General features: G+C 36.3%; 4 protein-coding genes across 5 annotated transcripts; 3 read left to right on the top strand and 1 right to left on the bottom strand.

Annotated features, from left to right (window-relative positions):
• Positions 1 to 546: 546 nt before the first annotated feature.
• LOC141721242 (G-type lectin S-receptor-like serine/threonine-protein kinase At4g27290) lies at positions 547 to 3,666 on the top strand. Its single transcript, XM_074524067.1, has 6 exons — positions 547 to 1,850; positions 1,952 to 2,071; positions 2,207 to 2,536; positions 2,669 to 2,906; positions 2,986 to 3,136; positions 3,207 to 3,666. The coding sequence occupies exons 1-6, from the start codon at positions 569 to 571 to the stop codon at positions 3,510 to 3,512; spliced, it is 2,427 nt and encodes an 808-aa protein (XP_074380168.1). The 5' UTR covers positions 547 to 568; the 3' UTR covers positions 3,513 to 3,666.
• A 64-nt stretch (positions 3,667 to 3,730) lies between these two features.
• On the top strand, positions 3,731 to 7,378 carry LOC141721241 (G-type lectin S-receptor-like serine/threonine-protein kinase At4g27290). Of its 2 annotated transcripts, none has more exons than XM_074524066.1 (7): positions 3,731 to 5,150; positions 5,217 to 5,333; positions 5,458 to 5,588; positions 6,012 to 6,222; positions 6,354 to 6,585; positions 6,661 to 6,811; positions 6,902 to 7,378. In XM_074524066.1, exons 1-7 carry the CDS (start codon positions 3,875 to 3,877, stop codon positions 7,205 to 7,207), a joined length of 2,424 nt encoding a protein of 807 aa, XP_074380167.1. In that variant the 5' UTR covers positions 3,731 to 3,874; the 3' UTR covers positions 7,208 to 7,378. The 2 variants fall into 2 exon arrangements, with proteins under 2 accessions (XP_074380167.1, XP_074380166.1); XM_074524065.1 differs by having other exon boundaries at positions 6,348 to 6,585.
• A 963-nt stretch (positions 7,379 to 8,341) lies between these two features.
• LOC141721240 (G-type lectin S-receptor-like serine/threonine-protein kinase At4g27290) lies at positions 8,342 to 12,029 on the top strand. The gene is made up of 7 exons (XM_074524064.1): positions 8,342 to 9,868; positions 9,956 to 10,096; positions 10,198 to 10,328; positions 10,747 to 10,957; positions 11,037 to 11,274; positions 11,352 to 11,502; positions 11,593 to 12,029. Exons 1-7 carry the CDS (start codon positions 8,578 to 8,580, stop codon positions 11,896 to 11,898), a joined length of 2,469 nt encoding a protein of 822 aa, XP_074380165.1. The 5' UTR covers positions 8,342 to 8,577; the 3' UTR covers positions 11,899 to 12,029.
• A 299-nt stretch (positions 12,030 to 12,328) lies between these two features.
• LOC141721239 (tRNA (guanine(37)-N(1))-methyltransferase 1) lies at positions 12,329 to 15,926 on the bottom strand. The gene is made up of 9 exons (XM_074524063.1): positions 15,060 to 15,926; positions 14,761 to 14,859; positions 14,344 to 14,463; positions 14,064 to 14,230; positions 13,881 to 13,951; positions 13,575 to 13,717; positions 13,129 to 13,240; positions 12,757 to 12,869; positions 12,329 to 12,574 (listed from the first exon to the last, which is right to left on the bottom strand). The coding sequence occupies exons 1-9, from the start codon at positions 15,876 to 15,878 to the stop codon at positions 12,446 to 12,448; spliced, it is 1,773 nt and encodes a 590-aa protein (XP_074380164.1). The 5' UTR covers positions 15,879 to 15,926; the 3' UTR covers positions 12,329 to 12,445.
• Positions 15,927 to 16,369: the final 443 nt, after the last annotated feature.

The raw sequence follows: 16,369 nt of genomic DNA, 5'->3' as shown, positions 1-16,369 counted from the left end.
TATGAATATTTAGGTCTGGCGTGGCTTTAACTGGTGACTTCTGAAAGGCATTCTTGCAAAAACTGAAGTTCAGATGGAGTTGGGACAAGGGCTTCCTCATTTGGCCCCCCCTACTACTACAATAATTCAAATTAGACTTGAGAGGGCTCCTTCAAATAATGCATAGGGTCCTTTCTGGTTCCGCTACTGGTCAGTGAGAGTGCCATGCACATTTAATCAAACCCCTGACCCCTGATGCCCTGTTTGTGAACACGCATTTTATTTGAAATTATGGTATTCAAATGACATGATTTGTGTTGTTATTTCAAATTCTCGTATTTATACTAAAATTTGAATGTCTTTAATTTCAAATGAAATTCAAATCTGAATTGTTTTACTTATCCAAATATATTATTTGATTAAATCTAGAATTTTAAATGAAATCTGAAATAGTTCAGGTACTTAGTATCTATTACATACGACAAGTTGGTAGGACCAATAAAGTTGACTGATTAACATCAGACCGATCGAATATTTAGAAGCCAATGGAAAGAAACCATTGTGATTTTCTTTTTTGTATCAAAGGCCAATGGAATGCATTAACGCCTTACTCTTATTTTCAACCATTTTGGTACTCTCCTTCTACAACAACTCTGGTGAAGATGTTTTAAGAGGAAAGCAAGCAATTCGTGATGGCAGCACAATTGTATCAGCAAACAGCGAATTTGAACTGGGATTTTTCAGCCCCGGAAGTAGTACAAATCGGTACTTGGGTATATGGTTCAAGAAGATATCATACGGGACAATTGTATGGGTGGCTAATAGAGATGCACCACTAAACAGCACGTCTGGGATACTACGGATCGATAACAAGGCAATTTCACTATTTGATAATGCCAGTACTACTATAATTTGGTCATCTAATTATTCGAGATTTGTGGAAAATCCAGTTGCTCAGCTATTGGACAGCGGAAATTTTGTTTTTAGGGACCAAGAAGATGGTGGCTCAGAAAATTTTGTATGGCAGAGTTTCGACTATCCTGGAGATACTATTTTACCTGGCATGAAATCTGGAGCGGATTTGCTGACAGGCCATTTCTGGTATTACTCATCGTGGAAAAGTCTTGATGATCCGTCTACAGGGAGGTTTGTACAACGAATGGATATTCATGGTTTTCCGCAGTTTTTGTTGTGGAAAGGTTCAGAACTACATGCTAGGACTGGACCATGGGTTGGTAATCGGTTTAGTGGTGATCCAGTACCAAAATCTAACACAATCTACTACAACCAATTCTTTCTTGACAAGAAGGAAATTTATTACACATTTCGTCTTTTCAATCAAAGTTCCACTACACCTACTGCCTTGCTAAAATTCACTTCAGATGGTAATTTAAAGCGTCTAATATGGAATGATCAGGATCAAGGATGGGTGAATTATTTGACATTACTAGTGACAGACTGTGAACAGTATGGATTTTGTGGTCCATATGGTATTTGTGACATTAACAGCTCTCCGAGATGTTCATGTTTGAGAGGTTTTGATCCGAAGATACAAGAAAAGTGGGAAGCAGCCGACTGGAAAGATGGGTGTGTTCGAATTACTCCATTGGAATGTGGACATGGTGACGGTTTTATGAAGTATTCAGGAGTGAAATTGCCAGACACGCGACAGACGTGGTACAATTTGAGCATGAATCTTGAGGAATGCAAAAGTATGTGCTTGAAGAACTGCACGTGTACAGCTTATTCAAATATAAATGTAGAAAAAGGTGGAAGTGGATGCTTGTTATGGTTTGAAGGATTGATGGATATGAGGGGCTATACAGGAGATGGACAAGATATCTTTGTGAGAATGCCAGCCTCTGAGTTATGTAAGACAATTTTACTTCAGGTCGCAGAAATACATATTTTATTAAATCTGCTTTGGCTAGAAGTACAAAATAAACTAACCTAAATTTTTGTTTTTCTATAGATGAAAGCAAAAGATCCAGAGTGAAGAAAATTCTATTCATATTAATTCCTGTAGTATTAACAGCATTATCAGCCTTAATTGTCATTTTCTTGTTTAAGAAGAAAAGGCTGAAGAGAGAAGGCAAGTCTTTGAGACCTTATTCTTCACTTAAAATTATGCGAGTTTATAATAGGCCCCTTTTTAGTACTTCATCAGGATTTGGGGTTGAACTGTGAAGAATTTGTGGCAGCACTTTAAGTTCATTTCATTTCGCAGGAATGTTAAATTCAGATCTAGAGTTGCCATCAATTGAATTCCAGAGAATTTTAGTTGCTACCAGTAACTTTTCTAACAATAACAAAATTGGAGAGGGCGGCTTTGGACCTGTTTACAAGGGATTACTAGAGGACGGGCAACAAATAGCTGTAAAAAGGCTGTCAGAGAATTCAAGACAAGGGATAGATGAATTCAAAAATGAGGTTTCATTGATTGCCAAACTTCAGCACCGGAATCTTGTCTCGCTTCTTGGTTACTGCATTAAAGATACGGAAAGGATATTGATCTATGAATACATGCCTAACAAAAGTCTTGATTCATATATCTTCGGTGATTCCTCCTCGATGTCAATTTTTTCTCAACAATAGTATTGTGCTGTTATCTTCTAGACTCCACAGACAGACTGTCTCTTACATCTTTCAATAGTAGCTCAAATTGAACTTGCTATTGTAAAATGAACAGATAATGAAGTCAGCAGGATGGTGGATTGGCCAAAACTCTACAATATCATAAATGGAGTAGCCAGGGGACTTCTGTATCTTCATCAAGACTCCAAATTAAGAATCATTCACAGAGATCTTAAAGCTAGCAATGTTCTACTTGATGATGATATTAACCCAAAAATTTCAGATTTTGGCTTGGCAAGATGCTTTGGACGAAGCCAAACTGAAGCAAATACGACAAGGGTTGTTGGGACATAGTACGATTTCTACACCATTGCAAAGTATTTCTGGCATATTTTTTTTAAAAAAACTAACATGTTTTTTAATGTCTAACAGTGGTTACATGCCTCCGGAGTATGTGATTGATGGAATATTCTCAATAAAATCTGATGTTTATAGTTTCGGTGTCTTAGTACTGGAAATAGTAAGCAGGCAGAGAAACAGATGTTTCGAACATCCAGATCACAGTCTCAACCTTCTGGGACACGTAAGTGCGTATATTCCAAATGTTAATTCGTGACATGAACACTTGTAAACACTGACTTTACATTAATTAGGCATGGAGATGTTTCAATGAAGAGAAACTCGAGGGAATGATTGCCAGGGAAATCTTGGAGACAAGCAGCAAACATGAGGTGTTTAGAGTTATCCAAATCGGATTACTTTGTGTTCAAGAATATCCCAAAGACAGACCCAATATGTCATCTGTAGTTCTGATGTTGAATAGTAACATTGCACTGCCCAAACCCAAGAAACCAGGATTTTTTACAGAGAGAAAACATCATGAACAAGATTATTCACAAACAAAGCCTATGTTATCTTCATCCAATAAATCAAGTATTACGGAAGTTGAAGCAAGATAGTTCCTAGATTTTCATTACAACAACAGAAGACTACTATAAGTAGTAATTCATAGCACACCTAGATTGAAATGATCAGAACAAAGTGGGTGACTGTTCCAACGACTTGTAATATTTCAACATTTTAGTTTGAGTTACAGAAGAAATATTAGTAATATATTTGCATTTTGAACGGTAAATATTGTATTTAAGCACTTCACTTTCTCTTTTTTTTAGTTACAAAGACGTAGAGAATTTTGCTTGCTGAAATACATTTTAACATGTGACATTTGTCCCTACTCAAAGGAGAAGAAGATAAGAGAACTTCAACACTACTTGTTTCTTGGAAAAAGCTTCATTACAAGATTGAATTCTTGAGCAAAAAGATGAAACACACAACCTCCATTTTACTTTTCACCATTTTGTTACTCCCCATCTTTATTAGCTCCACCTCCCTAAATGTCTTGAGAATAAATCAGACACTTAAAGATGGGGACACTCTTGTATCAGCAAACAATGAATTCGAACTGGGATTTTTCAGCCCCGGGAGTAGTATGAATCGGTACGTGGGTATATGGTTCAAGAAAGTATCATATGGTACAATTGTATGGGTGGCTAACAGAGCTGCACCACTGAATAACACTTCTGGGATACTAAGGATTGATAACAAGGCAATTTCACTATTTTCTAATGCGGCTACTAATACAATATTATGGTCTTCGAATTCTTCGAGGTTTGTGAAAAATCCAGTGGCAGAGTTGTTAGATTCCGGAAATCTTGTTTTCAGGGATGAAAAAGAAGTTGGCTTTGAAAATTTTGTGTGGCAGAGTTTTGACTATTTTGGAGACACTATGTTACCTGGCATGAAACTAGGAATGGATTTGGTGACTGGATTAGAATGGTATCTTTCATCGTCGAAAAGTGTGGATGATCCGTCTCCTGGAAGTTTTGTACATCGAATGAATACTCATGGTTACCCACAGCTTATGTTGTGGAAAGGTTCAGAAGTGCATGCTAGGAGTGGACCATGGGTTGGTGATCGATTTAGTGGTAGTCCAGTGCCTAAATCAAACAGACTCTACTTGAACCAATTTTTCTTTGGCCAGAATGAGATTTATTATGCATTGCATCTTCTTAATGAAAGCTCCCATACAAGGTTTATCTTGACCCCCAATGGTAATTTACAGTTTCTATCATGGCAAGATCAGAATCAAGAATGGACAACTTATTTGACTTTGCTAGCTAGTGACTGTGATCAATATGGACATTGTGGTCCATATGGTAATTGTGACATTAGCAGCTCTCCGAGATGTGCATGTTTGAAAGGGTTTCATCCAAAAATACCAGAAAAATGGGAAGCAGCCGACTGGACAGATGGATGTGTTCGAACAACTCCATTGGATTGTGGGCATGGAGACGGTTTCATCAAGTATTCAGGAGTAAAATTGCCAGACACGCGACAGTCGTGGTACAATTTGAGCATGAATCTCGAGGAATGCAAAGGTCGTTGCTTGAAGAATTGCAGTTGTACAGCTTATTCAAACATAAATGTTTTAAACGGCAGAAGTGGATGCTTGTTATGGTTTGAGGGATTGATGGATATCAAGGGCTTTACAGAAGATGGGCAAGACATTTATGTGAGAATGTCAGGCTCTGAACTAGGTAAAACTGTTAGTTTACACATCTGTTCTATTTTGATTATTTATTTTAATTTTTGTTATAATGTAGGTAAAAGCAAGAGATCCAGAGTGAAGCGAATGCTATTAATATCAAGTCCTGTAGCAACAGTAATAATAGCCTTGCTCATTCTGTATTTGTTCAAGAAGAGAAAGCTGAATAGAGAAGGCAAGTGTTGGATAACATATAGCTTTGCTTTGAGTAGTTCATCAAGACTTAATTCTAGTATGTTGTCAAACACATTGTAATACTTGTGGCACCATTTCCCTTTAAGTTGCTTCTTAGTATGCAGGGAGCTTAGATTCAAAAGAAGAGGAAAATCTGGACATACCATCTTTCAAGTTAAGAAGAATTGCAAGTGCCACTAGTAACTTCTCCAATGATAAAAAGATTGGAGAGGGCGGATTCGGACCTGTTTACAAGGTCAGTACCTACTGCACAAAAACATGTTTCGTCATTCTAGGACACGCTCTATCACTCCAATGTAACAATTGTTTCTTGCCAATTCTGGAAATAATAGTTCTGACTCTTGCATTATCGTGTCCGACACTCAATAACGGGTTAGCAAATAATTTACTAAGAAAACGTTTGCATATGAGGCACATTATGTTTTTATTGCCAGCAACGTGAAATTTATCCGGCACAGATAAGAGTTTGCAGTTTAATTTTTTGCAGGCTTAGTGTAATGAGTTGAGTATATTTAAACATAATCTGCACACCTTGCTGAATATATTGATAAAATTGTGAGATAAGATAACACTAAAGAGTTGATAAAGGAAGAACGAACAATGTCAAGATAAGTAATTTAAAGGAGAATTTAGAATATTTGATATGATCAATTTGCAGGGAGTGTTAGAGGACGGGCAACAAATAGCTGTGAAAAGGTTGTCAAAGAATTCAAGGCAAGGAATAAATGAATTCAAAAATGAAGTTTCATTAATTGCTAAACTTCAGCATCGGAACCTAGTCTCGCTTCTTGGCTATTGCATCCAAGAAGGGGAAAGGATACTGATCTATGAGTACATGCCCAACAAAAGTCTCGATTCCTATATTTCTGGTATATTCTCGGAATGAATAAGATCTAACTTTTCATCATTCATTAGTGGAGCAATTGATCTAACATTCTGATATCATTAAAAAATAAGAATGAACTGATAGTTTAATACTAATACAAATGATTAGATAAAGAAATGAGCAGGTTGGAAGATTGGCCAAACGTCTACAATATTATTAATGGAGTCGCCAGAGGACTTTTGTATCTTCATCAAGATTCCAAACTAAGAATCATTCACAGAGATCTTAAAGCTGGAAATGTTTTACTTGATGGTGAGATGAATCCAAAAATTTCGGACTTTGGCATGGCAAGAAGCTTTGGAGGAAGCCAAACTGAAGCGAATACAACAAGGGTTGTCGGAACATAGTATGATTCATACAACATCACTAAGCATTTTAGTTCTTTAAGCAAAAACTAATATGTTATTTCTTTGTCTTACAGTGGTTACATGCCCCCAGAGTATGTTATTGATGGTATATTCTCAACGAAATCCGATGTTTATAGTTTTGGCGTCTTGGTACTGGAAATAGTAAGCGGGAAGAAAAACAGATGTTTTGAACATCCAGATCACAATCTCAACCTTCTGGGACATGTAAGGGCATCTGCATGTAAATTAACAATATAGTTACCGACATAGTTTTAGTATGTGTGGGAGTTAAACGAATTGTAACTTGTCAATTAGGCTTGGAGATGTTTTAATGAAGAGAAGCTTGAGGATTTGATTGACGGTGCAATCTTGGAGTTAAGTATCCAATACGAAGTGTTTCGCGTTATTCAGATTGGATTACTTTGCGTTCAAGAATATCCAGAAGACAGACCAGACATGTCATCTGTGGTTCTGATGTTGAGTAGTAAAATGGCACTGCCCGACCCCCAAAAACCTGGATTTTTTACAGAGAGAAAACGGCATGAAACTGATCATTTAAAAAGCACGCAGAAGTTATCTTTATCTAGCGATTTTTGTATCACGACAGTTAGACCACGGTAGATTGTAGGCTTTGACGTTTATAACAGCAGAATACTGTATATAGTCTAGGGTGCAGCCAGAATACTTGTATTACTTATGCCTACCATTGGTACTAAACTACTCCTAGTCCTTGTTTTGTTGATTCTGACACCTAACTATTTTACTCTCTGAGAATATTATTGAAGTATAATCTTTAACGAAGAGAAGCTCAGAGGACTTGTTTCACATTTTAACAAGACACACTTGACGTCGAGTAACCTATGTGAAGTGTCCGCTTGAATCATGAAATTTCAACATAGTTAAAGAAAATGGGAACAACATTTTAATACAAAAATATATTAGAACTTCATTCACATTCCCCGATAATCAGGTTGAAATAACATGATCTAAACGGCCCCTAAATGTTTCAAATCAGGACAAAAGTCTTGTTTAATAACAACATAATCATATTAACAAAATGTATGAAAGTCTAAGCTGATATTGATCATTGCAGTCTGAAAGTAGGTCAGGATCAACTAGGACAAGAATAAAGTGAAATGGGAATGCTTAGCTTGATTGATGAATGATGGGCAAAAGAATCAACTTCACTACTTTAGTCACGACCCAAATTGTAGAAAGTGAGCCAAAGATGTTCAAAGCAGGCCTTTACCGTACGTGGTCTAGTTTGGGCCAAAACTTTTACATCAACTTTTCAAGCCTGACTTCGATCTTTAAGCAATTGTTTTAAGTAATGTTCCATCACATCACATAACACCATGCTGCAATGGAAGCCTTATCTAACACATTATTACTCGTGTGTCGGATTAAATTAATTTTTTTTCTCTTTTTACCTTTCCGCTTTTCAGCAGATCGGAAGTTCTTCTTCGCGGAAAATTATAGCTGAAAGGTAAAAAAATATTCAATATGGACTCTTAAAATATAGATTCGATGCCCTTATAACATTGTGATATATAAATGGTACCTGATACACGATTGTCGGGGACCGAGACCTTTGTTTAAATATATAAATAATTTTTTTCCAGATAAAAACAAATTGGAATTTTTTGATGGCCGCCCTTAAATTAAAATATGGCAACAAGCCATGTAAATAATGTGGAATTGATTGGAAACGGGTGTCTGACAACTCAATTGTTTAATCTCTGTCATGAACCAACTGTTATAGATGTCTTTTACATTATCTCTCTATCATGGACCATATCCTGGTTGTTCAACCAAACCATTTATATTTTCTTTCTATTACAACTTACAAAGATTTAGTGAAATTTGTTAATGAACTCTATAAAAGCTGATATACATGTGACTTCTGTCTGTCACTCTATATGCATAAATTCAAAAGGATACAAACAAGAATAGTTTTTCAACAATTGCAAGTTTGAATTCTTGATGAGAGAATGTACAGTGGAAGGATGGAATCCGCAGCCTTAGTTATATTTTCCGCCATTTTGTTACTCTCCACCTTCACCAACTCCGCTGCTGTAGACGTGTTGAGTATAAATCAGACGATTACAGACGGTGAGACCATTGTATCAGCAAACAACGAATTTGAACTGGGATTTTTCAGTCCCGGAAGTAGCACAAATATGTATGTTGGTATATGGTTCAAGAAGATTTCTTATGGGACAATTGTATGGGTGGCTAATAGAGATGCACCACTAAATAACACTTCTGGGATACTAAGGGTTGATAACAAGGGCATTTCACTATTTGCGAGTGCTGGTGCTAATACAATAATTTGGTCATCTAATACCTCAAGATTTGTATCAAATCCAGTGGCTCAGCTGTTGGATACCGGAAATCTTGTTTTCAGGGACGAAAAGGATGATGGCTTGCAAGATTTTGAATGGCAGAGTTTCGACTATATGGGAGATACAATGTTGCCTGGCATGAAACTGGGAAAGAATTTAGTGACTGGTCTAGAATGGTATCTCTCATCATGGAAAAGTGTTGATGATCCGTCTCCAGGAAGTTTTGTTCACCGAATGGATACTCATGGTTATCCACAGCTCACGTTGTGGAAAGATTCAAAACTACATGCTAGGAGTGGACCATGGGTTGGTAATCGTTTTAGTGGTAGTCCAATGCCAAAATCAAACAGAATCTACTCGAATGAATTTTTCCTAGAGCAGAAGGAAATCTATTATGCAGCACACCTTTTTCATACAAGTACCAAAACAAGGTTTATGTTGACTATGAATGGCAATTTACAGCGTCTGATATGGAATAGTCAGGATCAAGAATGGACAACGTATTTAACTTTGCTAGCAGGTGACTGTGATCTATATGGAGTTTGTGGTCCATATGGTACTTGTGACATTAGCAGCTCTCCAAGATGTTCATGTTTGAGAGGGTTCAATCCGAAAATTCCAGAAAAATGGGAAGCAGCCGACTGGACAAATGGATGTACTCGTATAACACCATTAAACTGTGGAAATGGAGACGGTTTTATCAAGTATTCAGGAGTAAAATTACCTGACACACGACAGTCGTGGTACAATTTGAGCATGAATCTCAAAGAATGCAAAAGTATGTGCTTAAAGAATTGCTCTTGTATGGCTTATTCAAATATAAATGTGGATAAAGGTGGAAGTGGATGCTTGTTATGGTTCGAGGAATTGATGGATATCAAGGGCATTACACAAGATGGGCAAGACATTTATGTGAGAATGTCAGCCTCTGAATTGGGTAAGACTTATCACACAGTTGCAGATAGTAAACTCAACTATTTAAGCACATATTCAAAAGTAAATTTTAAGTGTTGATTTCCTGTAGATGAGAAAAAAGATTCCAAAATGAAGCGAGCGCTGTTCATATCAATTTTTGCAGTATTAGCCGCAATATTAGCCTTGATCACCCTGTATTTGTTCAAGAAGAAAAAGCTCAATAAAGAAGGCAAGCTCTTGAATGGTGAAGGCAAGTGCTTGATATCAGGATTTTAGTAATCAGAGTCTATTATCAAGCACTTTTTTTCACTTGTGGCACAATTTGCTTTTAAGTTGTTTCTCACTACGCAGGAAGGTCAAGTTCAAAGGAAGAGCAAGATCTGGAGTTACCGTTTTTTGAATTCAAAAGAATTGTTAATGCTACTAGTAACTTCTGCCACAGCAACAAGGTTGGAGAGGGTGGCTTTGGACCCGTTTACAAGGTCAGTATTGCAAAATAACAGGGTTGGTCACTAAGACCCTCTCGGCCACAACTAAAATATAGATGAACTCATGGATTGGTTTTGGTTTGATTTTTGACTCGGCATAATACAATAAATTTTTGCTAATATGGTCAAAAGTTGTTCTATAGTTTCTCTGATGTAGGGCCAAAAAAAATAGAAATTTACTGTGTATTATGTTTGATTGCAACCAACATGAACATATGCAAGTTTGCAGTTCTAACTTTTTGCAGACATGGTAAAATGAGTTTAGCATATCTAAACATCGATGCATAACTAGGTGAATATATTTATAAATTGATCGAGAAGATAGTATTTTAAAGGCGAAGAATAAAAAAAAGAAGAACAATGTTCAGATAAAATAGGAGGAAGTTAAGAGATCAAAGTGATTACTTTGCAGGGATTGCTAGAGGATGGACAACCAATAGCCGTAAAAAGGCTGTCAGAGAATTCGAGACAAGGAGCAGACGAATTCAAAAATGAAGTTTCATTAATTGCTAAACTGCAGCATAGGAATCTTGTCTCACTTCTTGGTTATTGCATTGAGGAAGAAGAAAGGATATTGATCTATGAGTACATGCCTAACAAAAGTCTAGATTCCTATATTTTCGGTATATTACTATTCTAGATGTCGGCCCTTTCATACAAAGATACTTGCAAGATGTATACTAATACCTATACTGTAAATAGATAAAGATACAAACAAGTCGGCGGATTGGCCAAAACGCTACAACATAATAAATGGCGTTGCTAGGGGACTTTTGTATCTTCATCAAGACTCCAAACTAAGAATCATTCACAGGGATCTCAAAGCTAGCAATGTTTTACTTGATGATGAGATGAATCCTAAAATCTCGGACTTTGGCATGGCGAGAAGCTTTGGTGGAAGCCAAACTGAAGCAAATACAACAAGGGTTGTTGGTACATTGTACGATTTCTACAACCTTTGCAGTAAAAAATTAATTCTTCCCACAAAAACTAACATGATCTTTCTATGTCTAACAGTGGTTACATGCCCCCGGAGTATGTGATTGACGGTGTATTCTCAACAAAATCTGATGTTTATAGCTTCGGTGTATTAGTACTAGAAATAGTAAGCGGGAAAAAGAACAGATGTTTCGAACATCCAGATCACAATCTCAATCTTCTGGGACATGTAAGTCATATGCTAATATTCTTTCAAGATATTTACAGACATATTTCGAATGCATATTAAAAGTTTGGGCTCTGAAACTGCAAAATTTAGGCATGGAGATGTTTTAATGGAGAGAAGCTTGAGGAATTTATTGACGGAGCAATCTTGGAGTCAAGTAGTCAATGTGAAGTGTTTCGAGTCATTCAAATTGGATTACTTTGCGTTCAAGAATATCCAGAAGACCGACCAGAGATGTCATCTGCGGTTCTGATGTTGAATAGTAGTATTGAACTGCCTGAACCCCAGAAACCTGGATTTTTCACCGAGAGAAAACGCCATGGAAAAGATTGTTCACAAAGCTCACATATGCTATCTTCATCAAGCGACTTCAGTATTACAAAAGTTGGACCGCGATAGTTCTTATTCAATTTTTTACAGCGGCAGAATACTGTACATAGTAACTCATAAGGTATTGGGTAGAATGATGGGAACAAAGTGGGTGTATTATCCAACTTGATGGTCTATTGACTTGCAAAATTTTAACTGTAGAGTTTGTTTGGACTATGACCATATGTTCACAGGAGAGTTCCTATGCTACTGTAATCACTTTTTGCTCCTCTGATACTAGAAAACATGACATTCTGTTTTCTCCTAATTCGTTGCCTGATTAATTTACTCATTCAAATTAATTTAAATCTTTTAAACCAAATATTGCATTAAGGTTCCATGACTTTCAATAGGGAAGGAATGACGGTAGGCCTGTTGTACTTTCAAGTCATTTGGCAATTATGTGTTACTTTTATCTGACCATGACAATTTTGAGCATTTCATCATTTCTCACAAGTCATTAATAAAAGGAAAAGAATTTTATTGCTTTTAAGTATGATTATATATTATATACAAACTTGAACAGCTGACCCGTAGCATAATTATCCTAATTCCTAACTAGCTACAAACTAAAAGCTCACTTTGCAAATGCCACGCTCTCCGGGAGTATAAATGATGCACACATCATCCACTTTCCTGGTGCTACAAGGCGGACCCTATGCAACTGTATCTCAAATGCCACCTCACACAATGCAATTCTGATCCGCTGAATCGGGAACATTCAAAAGATCAACAAAGATGTACAATGTGAAAGACTCAATTTTAGTAGGGAAATCTTCTTTTTCATTCAGCCGTACTACCAAAATTTAACTAATCATTTAATAGAAAGAACTATTCTGAATCTATAAAGAAGGCCTGCAGTGCTAGAAAAACTGAAAAAAACAATACCTCTTGAAATTCAAATTCTGGGTCTTGAGCTTTAGAGAATCCATAAACATGAATCTTCGGCAGCGTGAATGTTTTAGTGTTATCATAGTTACCAAATGATCCTATGAATGCATCTGCAATCAGTTTTGCATATATAGTCAAAACGAGGGTAACTCAAACTTAGTATGCTGCAAAAATATCTATATTGTTCCATGTCTTGCAACAGTGCAAGCGTGATAGTTTTGATTACAAGTACATACCAAATTCAAGATGTAATAGGCTATCATATGGTTAATTAATGTACAAAGCCATTCTTAGAAATAATTTAATTGGGTAGAGCACTTGAATATATATACTTTGTGTGTGTGTGATTTGTATTGGAAAAATCTATACCAAGATATTCGGCAGCGTCATTTGGTAAATTCATGACCACTTGTGTGATGCACTTTACTTTCGAACTTCCAATAACAGAATCAATGAACCTCCGGCCATCCATATTAAAGACCTATAAATCAAATTTAGCTATTAATCTGCAATGAACTATGAAAAGCCTCATATGAATACATGGATAAACAATTCATTAACAATAAACGTTGCATGTATGAAAGACAATATACATTCATGGAAAAAGTTGAAACTTGAAATTATATTAGATGTCAAGGAATTGTCCCAAATGTACAGTGCCCGGTAAATGCCCAAATTTTGAAGTATGATCATTAACACAAATATACTCCTGCTAGCTCCAAAGAGTGCTCAGTAAAGCAAATATTGAAATGAGTTCTGGATGATACTTTGTAAACTTAAAAAGGTCATTATTTGTGTGATAAGAACACTCGTACCTCAATTTTTCTTTCAAGTTTGTTGATGACACAATTCTTTTGAAGAAAATCAACCGCATTGGGGTTTAAATCATTAGCATACACATGTCTAACTCGCTTTGCTGCAGCTATAGCTATAGGACCAACCCCAGCAAAAACATCACCTGTATCATAGAAGCAGCACCTCGGCATTAATGTTGCCAAAAGATGTTAAACACAACAAAATATTGACAAAAGATCATCATAATCAAAACATATACCGTATTATTAAATAATAGGTTATAATGTCGAGTAACTCAAGAAGCGAAGTCTGAAACACAAACTTACAGACAATATCATCCTGTGTAAAGCAATTAAGGAGTCTTTGCCTTTCAGTTGAAAGCCTTGAATTCCAATAACTGCACACAAGAAAAGAAAAAATATATCTTATCAAGTCACTAAACAGAAAGTCTAACAGCTATAAATTCATGCTCTACACATATCCACAATAACAATATACAGGAAACTTGCACTGTTGATAAGTCCACTTGAAAACGCAGTCCATTTTCAACTACAGTTGTCACAAGGGAATGATTTCCTGCTAGAACTTCAAGCTGCATAGTTCTGTAGTCATTATGAATGGCATCAGTTTTATTGACAACTGTTTGTATCTTTGGCTGGTTTTTATCTAAAACAACCTGGCGAGGAAAGGAATGAAAGAAATATAATGACTCAGTCTAATAAAATGTTACCAATTTTCCACAATTCAGATGATGCTATTTATGATTAATAAAAAGTGTGGAGTATGTACCTTCGCAATGAGCTTCTTATAAGAATGATGTTCATCTCTTAAATTTAAATGAGCAATATGCCCAACTGTCTCAAAGGCTGAAGGAACAATCAACCCTTCCGGTAGCAATGCCTCTAAAATCTGCAAGAGCATCATAACCTTCGTAATCCAGACAGCCATGTTTGTAAATAAAGAATATGCCATAGTTTAGTCAAATTAACTACTAAATTTTTCTTTTTGATATGTTCTAAATTTTTTTGGTACAAAGGGGGAAGTTAAGGTTCTTGGAGATGAGAGACACGGTCCCTCCAGTAAAAAGAAAATAGACCACGAAAACAAAGGATATACAGCACACAAAGATAGTCGTGATATACTGACAGGGAGAACAGCAACAATTACCACAAACACAAGTAAATAATATTGATTGTGAATTTTTACCTCATTCATCTGCCAATAAGCATAAAACAAAGTGAGCTTGCATCTCACAAGTTCTATAGGTGGTGTCATACCTTCACTTCCACCTTCAATGAAGACTGCCTAAATATCAAATACAATACACAAAAATCAAACTCCTGAATTAAACATGTACAAGTTGTGCAAAACTACATTATCTTCTATACATTCTCAACCATCGACATAACTACATATCCTTTAGCTAATTAGCTTACTATTAGTTCTTTAAATTTAGTTTCCACAAACATCAAACATCCCAACAAACTAATTTAAGGTAGAACGACCTTAATAGCAACCGGCATTTCATCCAATTCTTTATCCGAATACCGCTCATCCAACAGCAACAACCTCGTCGAGCCCCTCCACTTCCTTCCCGTAAAATCATCTCCCAACAATCCACTCATCTCATCACATTCCCCCTCACTCTCCTCCTCGTTAACCTCCACAACATAAACACTCCCTCTCTCCCCTCTCCCCTCATTACCTCCCCCGCCCCTTTTAGTCTTCCTCTTCTTCGGCCTCGACAACTTGGCTAAATTCCTAAAATTCACATACCCCTTAGCATCAAAAGTCCTAACAAGCTCATCTCTATACAAAACCCCACTCAATCTCTCCCCATCCCCCTCACATTTCCCATAAACCCTCCTATTCAAAGAAACCAAACTACCCTCTTCCTCAGTCTCATTTTTCGATACGATAAATTCTTTAACATCATCATCAACATCATCACCAACAACTCTAGCAATGTTGCGAATACGAGGCCAATTCAATAAATGGCCTCGTAATCGATTTTCTAGCACAAAGCAGTGGTCTGAAGGTACGCGAAGAGCTGCAATGTTGAACTCTCGAGTGAAGTTGTGTTCGTTGATTAGTGGGTCTGAATCTTGGGTTTTGATGGTGTGGGGTTTAGTGCCTTTGTGGAGAGATGGGCCGTATGGGAGAGAGGGAGACGAGGAGAGTGCTGCGGATGTGGAGAGAGATGAGAGAGGAGAGAGACGAGAGAGAGTAGAGAGAGAGATGGGTTTAAGGGGAGAGAAAAAGAAGCGGTGGGGAGAGATTACGGAGAGAGACCGAGGAGGAGGTCGGAGCAGCATTACTTTCATCTGAGACTTCGGAATCGCCGGTTTTTGGTAATGAAATATCGTCTTAACAAGAAAATCCGAAAATATAATTGTAATTTTTCCTAATAATTATATTTATATTAAGATTTTTATTGCAGAAGTTAACCGATTTTTCAAAAAATTCTATAAATTGCTAATTTAACCGATTCCATAAATCGGCAAAGAAATAATCTAATTTGTCAAAAATTGACCAATAAATTAAAAATCGGTATTTCACCTGAATAATTTTATTTTCCGAAATCTGTAATCATAATTATTATGTTAGCAAATATTCCAATGAATCATGTGATTATCATACGAATTGAATAGGCTATGTTGAAAAAAACTGATTTTATCTAAGACATGTATATTTTTTATATATGTATAATTTCCAAAAAATTGTTATTGATAGTTATACTCCTAAAAAATTATAGTTTTCAGTTTTTTGTGTAATTTGATATATTGTTTCTATAACTATTTTTTTATTTTATTCT

Source organism: Apium graveolens, chromosome 4, assembly GCF_009905375.1.
Source record: "Apium graveolens cultivar Ventura chromosome 4, ASM990537v1, whole genome shotgun sequence".
NCBI lineage: Eukaryota > Viridiplantae > Streptophyta > Magnoliopsida > Apiales > Apiaceae > Apium > Apium graveolens.
The sequence above is the reverse complement of the archived record's forward strand: the minus strand, read 5'-3'. Positions and strand labels throughout refer to the sequence as shown.